Source organism: Saccostrea cucullata, unplaced genomic scaffold (assembly GCF_032062105.1).
Source record: "Saccostrea cucullata isolate Sc308-1 unplaced genomic scaffold, CSIRO_AGI_Scuc_v1 ctg20118, whole genome shotgun sequence".
Classification (NCBI taxonomy): Eukaryota; Metazoa; Mollusca; class Bivalvia; order Ostreida; family Ostreidae; genus Saccostrea; species Saccostrea cuccullata.
Window position 1 is genome coordinate 1 of NW_026937812.1, and position 8,186 is coordinate 8,186.

Genomic DNA, 8,186 nt, shown 5'->3' on the forward strand with positions numbered 1-8,186 from the left:
TGTTTGTTGAATGCTATCAGTTTGTATTATATATCATGGAATTTCTAAGTCTAGGTTTCTGCATGCTGTTATTTAGAAAAAAATGCTGATTTCTTTACATGTTTATGAGTTTTCTTTTCAGTTAAATATTTTTTAATAATTTAAATTGATTTATATTTGTAGAGTAGGCGATTGGAAAATATGGGTTTGCCAAATTTTGCTTTGGTGGCAGAAAATAATACTGTCCACAGTGTTGGAACAGGGAGGGGTAGAGAATTCCTCGATCGCGTCAAGGATATTGTGCCAAATTTCAGCAGATTTTTTTTAACCAAGATTAGTTTATACATTGATACTTGTTTTTATGTCAATCACTTGCTGAACTTGTACATAGACGTTTACTTTGGATTACTTTATTGTTTTAATATTGAAAATGATATGTGTGTGATTCTTGGATATTGTTGTAATTTTTTTTATATTGTGTAATAATTGTAAATATACTTTAAAACTAACTTTGCGTAATTCATTCGATGATTTGAAATTTAGAGTTATCTCTCTTTGAAACTACTGCGACGTTACAAATGTGAATTAAATTTTTGTATTTACTTTTAAAGAGAGACCAAAAATGACACTTCTCGTTCTGGAAAAACATCCAGATGAGACGGTATGCCAACGGCACCCAGTTCGGAACCACATACGTTGTGTCTTCAGACACTGCCTACAGAACAGCCAAGGCCTTGCGCAGCACAATTAAGGTTACAAATGGAAATATCGGCGATTTTTTAAGATAAACAAGAGGCCCAAGGGCCTTGAATCGCTCTTCTGATAAATTGTACAATCTATCACTTCTATTAGAAGCCTCCAACTCTATTAGTATCATAAGACCCAAAATGTATCAACTTACAAAGTTTGATAATATTTAGCCAGTTAAGACTGAAGATATAATATATAATAATAAAATACCAGGTCACAGTGACCTACCTTTTAATTGAAATTTTCTGAGGACTCAAGATACATAAATTGACAAAGACTGATGATTCTAATTAAATAAGTACCTGAGATATTCAAAAGTAGGTCACCATGACTTACTTTTTGGTCAACATTCTCTGAAAACCCAAGATGCATCATCTTACAAAGTTTGACGATTCTAAGCCAATTAGTACCAGAGATAATTAAATATAGCCAACAAATGTCAAAAGTAGGTCACGGTGACCTACTTTTTGGTCGACGTTATTAAAAAACCAAAAATGCCTAAACTGACAAAATTTGAAGATTCTAAACCAATAAGTACTCGAGATATTCAAAATTAGGTCATCGTGACCTACTTCTTGTTGGACATTCAATGAAACCCTAAGATGCCTCAACTGACAAAGTTTGATAATTCCGAGCCAATAAGTACCAGATTTATATTAAATATAATTAAATACAGCCATAAAATGTCAAAAGTAGGTCACAGTGACCTACTTTTTGGTCGACTTTCTCCGAAAACCCAAGGTGCCTAAACTGACCAAGTTTGATGATTCTAAGCTAATACATACCTGAGATATTCAAAAGTAGGTCACCGTGACCTACTTTTTGGCCGACATTCTCCGAAAACCCAAGTGCCTGAGATAATTAAAGATAGCCATAAAATGTCAAAAGTAGGTCACTGTGACCTAATTTTTGGTCGACAATCTCTGAAGACCCAAGATGCATTAACTGACAAAGTTTGATCATTTTAGGTCAATAAGTACAAGAGATACTTCATTTTAGTCACAAAAGGTCAAAAGTAGGTCACCATGACCTACTTTTTGGTCGTAACTCTCTGAAAACCCAAGATGCATCAACTCACAAAGTTTGATCATGCTAAGCCAACTAGTACTGGAGATACTTAAATAAAGCTATAAAATGTCAAAAATAGGTCACCGTGACCTACTTTTTGGTCGTCACTCTCCGAAAACCAAATATACATCGACTCACAAAGTTTGAAGATTCTAAGCCAATAAATACCTAAGATACTTAAATATAGCCATAACAGGGATGTGATTGGCAGAGGAAGAAAAAGGAGGAAATAAAATCAGTCGGGGGTCTTGGGGCCGCTACAGGCCCCCAGCGGGTGCAGGGCAGCGCCCTGCTGGGGGGCCCAGGGGGGCGAAGCCCCCCGGAAGCTCCTGGAGTTTCACATATTCTAGAGCTTAAAATTTAATTTCCAGAGATATCTGAGAACCATTTTTTCACCAAGAAAAAGGAAACTAAATTAACATTTAAACCCTTGATTTATTCAAATGCAATTTCAATTGACACAAATTATTTTTTCAATTTTCTTTTTTCAGCCAAAGCCTTTAGAATTCTTAATCTTCATTGTTTTGCTTGCTGTTTGACATGAGCTTGAAGATCTTTCTCTGCCTCAGCTTGAAGTGTTAGCTTAGCTTTTTTCTTTGAGTCCAATTCACTTGTGTTCTTCACTTGTAATTTATTAATTCTTTCCATTTCATCATGATTTCTTTTCTTCAGCCTCTCCCTGTAAGTACAGCTTGATTTCATAATATTTCTTGTCAGCTGTCTATCAATTGGACTGTAAAGAAAATCATCTCTCCTGTATAATTTTGTTGCTGTTGTTTCTCTTGATTTAATGAAGTATTTGACAGTTTGAATTGAATTATATGTCTCAACTGCCATGTTGGAAGATTTTGGATCCATTATATCTCCCATTGTGTTAAAAGAGGATTCCACCATGGGTCCATGGAAGATGGTGCAGGCAGCTATGGCCACTTTTGATAAGGCAGGATACTGGCCAGATTTCTTTATAATCCCCCACCAGGAATCCACTCTTTCTGTTTCTTGAGGCAGACAGTCATCAGCTTGAAATCTGTAAGAGTGCAAGTATATACAGAGTCCATAATATTTAAAAAATTAAGGAATTATTATGCAAAACTCAAAGGTAATAACTTAAGATACCTGTGTATTTCTGCTTCTATGCAGTCCTCTTCTTCCTCTGTGAGTCTAGCTGGAATTATACCTCCAAGAGTTTTCAGAGCTTTTAGGAAAGAGCTATGTTGTCTTGCATCTGGGTCTAATGCACTCAAACTCCTAAGTACTTTATTGTCTAGTGGTAATTTGTTCTGTAGATATATGCCACAGCTTTTGTAGCCAGATACCACTTTTTCCAAAAACATTTCAGTGATAGAGTCTTTCTTTGGCATTGATAAGACCAACTTTCTTGTTTTTCCACCCAAAAACATATCTTCTTTGGTGAGAAAATTTTTGTCCTCAATCTCAACAGTTTTCATCTGCTTTCCAGATCTTCTTGTAAAAGCCTCTGGCTTCAGGAAGTACGTTATGAAAACCTTGAATAATTCCAGCTGTTAGTCATAAAGCCGATGGACCATGGGCTGTTTTGTTTGGAACATCATAACATACTCCTTTAATATTGGGAAAACAGAAGTGTAGAAATGCAACACCAGGAGAGTTCTCTTTTCTTGGAACAGCACCTTCAAAAGCAAATTATTTAACTATATATTATAATAAACCATTATGATACATATTAATTTCCATGCCACTACAACTTTTCAATGGAAAATAAAATTACCTTTTCAAAAATCCTTGTTTTTCTCATCTTTCCATCGCTTGTCATCGACTTTTTCTTCAGGTAGTTGTGAATACTATCTAGTTTTGCTCTTGCAGGTTCACTTACTTTCCTGTCATTTAAAATCTTTCTGATAACAGGCTGGTAAATTTTTCTATCTTCCAACTTCAGAAATCCAAAATAGAAGACGTAATATGCATCCCAGAGCCGTAGTGTTCCAGCAGCAATATCATAACAAGTCATCCATCTATGACTTACAAATCTCTCTGGTGTTGTAAACTTTATCCCTAGTATTTCACAGACCTCGGCAAGTTTTTCTCTCAAGTCTACAGACCAGCGATGGTCTGTGTGGAGATCTGTAAAGAGGGACTCCACCCAGTAATCAAATGGAGCACACAACTTTTTGCTTGCATTATGCAAGTGATGACAAATGTCACCATCTATGTCTATAAGATCTGGGGCTCTTGACTCTCTGATTTTTTTCTCCAATCCATTTTTGGAACCTCTCATTACTGCACATGAATCCATGAGAATAGAAACAACATTAACCCATGGAATACCATTGGAGTTAAATACTTCATCTAATGCCTTCAACAAAGATGATGTATCCACTGTAACAAGTTCAATTGAAGTTAAATGTTCCAAGACTATGCGTCCCTCAGATTCAAGGAAGTAACTCACCAAAACTGCCAATACATGCTTGTTATTGTTTGATGTAGCTTCATCAATATTTAATGAAAATGGACTGGTACGTAGTGTTTCCAAAGTCCGTTCACGGATAGTCTTAGCTAAACCATGGGTCATTTTGTACGATGCACTAGTCCTATCCATGCTTAGATTTTGCAAAGCTTTCCTATCTTTTGCAAGTTCTTTAGTTAAGTTGATAAGGACAGGAGCCATGGTCATGGGAAGCGATTGCTCAGCCAGTGTCCCCAACACCATAGCCTGGTTTCCTGCAACGAGAACCCAGAGCTTTTGGTTAGGCATTTCAAAACTTGTCACTGGCATCTAAACACTTGCCATGTCATGTAAACTACTATTCAAATTCAACAGAGAGATTGGGCAGCTCCCCTTATCCTAAAGAAGCATGTCTCTCTGCACTAGTAAGCACAATATTTATTATTTTCAATTTACTCACCTCTGCATTGGCCACTCTATCTGGTAAGGGAACAGCTTGAGGTAGTGGTTTTGTGTCTGAAGGTTTCGTTAAATTTTGAACTCCTGGAAGCGTGAAGTTTGTTATAACACTCCTCGCACATTTCATGTGACTCTCAGAGTTACAATGTTCAAGCAATGCACTCTTTCCCTTCGAGCCGTATGATAGAATTTTAGTACACAATTTACACTTTGCCTTTCCTGGGGAATTAATCTTTATAATCCATTCGGATATCGGTACTCCTCTGAAATTCCCATTACTGCTTTTCACTTGGACACATAAGTCCAACCAATCCCACCGAAATTTGTTTTTAACGTCTTTGTCAGTACTGGACACATCTCCACCCCTGTCCACGCTCTCCATCGTTTTCATCCAGTCTTATTCAATAATGCGCTTTAAACCTCCCAATAATTGACTTCTCGTAAAACGTTTAAAAGACCGACGCAAGTTACACCAGACTTAGGTAAAACTAGATCCAATTCGTTCACACACAAGAAAAACGATATAAATTAACCTTCATTTTTTGCTGTTATTTTATTAAATGCATCACCATCATCATTTTTTACTATTATGATAATTATAAATATCAATCAACATGACGATCTTGAAAGATTTAGTACCTCTACCCCCCCCCCCCCCCCCCACATTTTCTCATTGGATTTGCATTGATCTCAAAAATGATCAGATTGCCTTTCAAATTCGCGGAAATCCGCGTTTCCGCGGAAAAATCACATCCCTGCATAAAATGTCGAAAGTAGGTATCCGTGACCTATATTTTGGTCGACATTTTTCATAGACCCAAGATGCATATACTGACCAAGTTTGATGATTGTAGGTCTGAAGGTAATCAAAATATGCGATTTAAACAATTTGAAAACAAAAGTCAGAAAAATTCAAAAAGTAGGTCACAGTGACCCACTTTTTCATAAATATGTTTTAAAGTCCCAAGATGCATCAAAGTACAAGATTTGATGATTCTAAACCTCACAGTGTCTGAAATAATGGGATTTAATGTTTTTAAAAGGATGTCATAAAGTTCAAAAAGTAGGTCACGGTGACCTACTTTTAAGTTGACAGTGTTCGAGGACCCAAGATGCATCAACTGACAAAGTTTGATGATCATAGGCCTTAAAGTGTCCAAAATATGCCTTCAAATCAATTTGAAAACGAATCCCCGCAAAATTTAAAAAGTAGGTCACCGTGACCTACTTTTGAGTTAACATGATGTGAAGTCGTAAGATGCATCATCTTACAAGATTTGATGATCCTAGTCCTTATAGTAAGCAAAATATACACGTTTTTATTAATTGTAAATTTAGGTCAACTTTAAAGTGACCTTGAGACCACGCCCTTTGCCCCAGGGTCATGCCTTGAACAATTTTTAATCTTCAACATATCCTAATCCTTGTATGTAAGTTTGGTGAAAATCTGCCTGGTGGTTCTGGAGAAGATTTTTTAGCAACCAGTACTTTTGGTTTTCTTTTCCTGATTATCTCCCCTTGTTTTAGGGTCTCAACCCTTATTTTAGTATAAATGGTAGCCCTTGGGCCAAGGATACCCTGTGACAAATTTGACACTGATTGGCCAAGGGGTTCGTGAGTTATGGCCCATATTCTAAAAAGTTAACGCACACCGCACAAATGGCCATAGCATTAGCTCTTTGAGCCTTTGGCTCAGAAGAGCTAAAAATACATACTTTATTAGAATGGGCGAATCTTTTTAGGAATTCACTGATATAAAAAAAATGTAATGTGGTTTAAATTTAAATGTTGGGGACATTTAGATTTTTTTATTTAGACTTGTCATATGATGTCGATGTCACATGACTTTGGCAATTATACTTGCAGTTTAGAGGTCATCTATAAAATTCAATATTGCAAGGGCATAACCAAATTAAAAATCTTAGTTTATTTTATAATCCTTTTCAACACTATATGTAGTTTGTGAAAAGTGCTGCGAACCTATATAAATTTCCTTTTTTAATTGCTAAAATTTAATTTTTTGGACGTCAGGTTGAATATTTTGCTGGTCAACAACATTAAATATAGCTATAATTAATTTATTTGCAAGATTTCAAGAGGTTCGCAGCACTTTTCAAATATCTTAATGCTTCTTGAGTTTATGTGTAAAATTTTCACAAGATACATTGAGGGTATGCCCTTGCAATAAATCGATTTATTAGGACACTTCCATTACTTTTTCAATGAATCTGCATACAAACACGACAGTATCGCTTGTCTGGAGAATGAACGTACAGTTTATAAATAAAATATAAAAATCGACATCGCATCCAAGTTAATGGCTTTTTATTTTACAGCAAATAATATTTTATTAAAGAACAAAAGACATTCTTCATTGCACAAAAAGTGACTTGATCGGCCTCTCACTGTGTAAAAACTGCGTCATTTTTGCGAGATTACGTCACATTGACAAGTGCATTGCGATCGATGCATCGTTTATATACTGTTGTGTGGGATTTAACAAACGACAAAACTGCATGTAATAGTTAGTTTGTATGTAGTATACAGCTATCCAGCTGTTTGAAATAGCAAATAATTTCATTTTGTGGTATTTTGAAGACCTTGTATTATGCGTGACGTCATAGTAAACATTTCCCGTAAAAATAAGGCCCCGCGTCCTTACTGTAGCCTTAACTGTGCTGCGCATGCTCATACATGAGAAACACCTCAACACCATCATAGGTGAACAGAATTATGTTGTCCTAAGGTTGTGACATTGCAGGATGACACTGTAAAGATTGGCCAGCAATCAGTTGTTTCAACTGCCATAATCATATAACACTACATGTAAGTACTATACAATTGCTAACACAAATTTCAGTATAATAACAAAATTGTAAAATTAACTTGGTTCATATTTCAAAAAAATTAATATTATGGTTTGGGGTTAATCTTTAAAGCCTGGCCACGTCTGATAGCAAACGCACTGGCACTCGGTGTTCATATGCTTTCATTAACTTCAAAATATTACTAGGCCATATTTACACAGAGAAAAGTACACGGATTTATCCTTTTCCCGAACATGTCAGACCAACGAGGAATGCTCACTCTTCCTTGGCATCTGATTCCACCTGATGTTCTGAACGTCCACGTAAACTAGGTTTGCTCCTGTCTGTTCAAATTTATTAGACTCTTGAGCTGAAGAAGTTGCGAAATCTAGACACGATCCAATGTAGGAACAAATTAACATTAATCGCTAGTAGAGCTCAATATTAAACCGTACGATGTAAATTCGTGAAAAAAATTATTATGAGATTATCGGAGCATCTGTAGGGCCCCGCTCGACGGGCGCCCTATTGTGGTCAGTCTGTCCGTTCTCGAGAAATTTCTTGTCCGGATCATTCCTTGGCATAATCTGGCTCATACGATAAGCCAAATAAAGGATAGTGAGTTGGCTGATGATATATACACGACCGTCGTGCACACTATATGGAAAGTCTATTTACACGACCGTCGTGCAAATAGCTAT

General features: G+C 36.3%; 1 protein-coding gene across 1 annotated transcript; it reads right to left on the reverse strand.

The window, feature by feature from the left end:
* Nucleotides 1–2,313: 2,313 nt before the first annotated feature.
* On the reverse strand, nt 2,314–3,674 carry LOC134248933 (uncharacterized). Its single transcript, XM_062731318.1, has 3 exons — nt 3,545–3,674; nt 2,914–3,446; nt 2,314–2,824 (listed from the first exon to the last, which is right to left on the reverse strand). The coding sequence occupies exons 2-3, from the start codon at nt 3,243–3,245 to the stop codon at nt 2,314–2,316; spliced, it is 843 nt and encodes a 280-aa protein (XP_062587302.1). The 5' UTR covers nt 3,246–3,446; nt 3,545–3,674.
* Nucleotides 3,675–8,186: the final 4,512 nt, after the last annotated feature.

Excerpts from the sequence above, each read along its gene's own strand:
- LOC134248933 (XM_062731318.1), bottom strand. The coding sequence starts at position 3,245 with ATGAAAACTGTTGAGATTGAGGACAAAAATTTTCTCACCAAAGAAGAT. Across the intron at positions 2,825-2,913 it reads ATAGAAGCAGAAATACACAG|ATTTCAAGCTGATGACTGTC; the intron begins GTATCTTAAGTT and ends GCACTCTTACAG.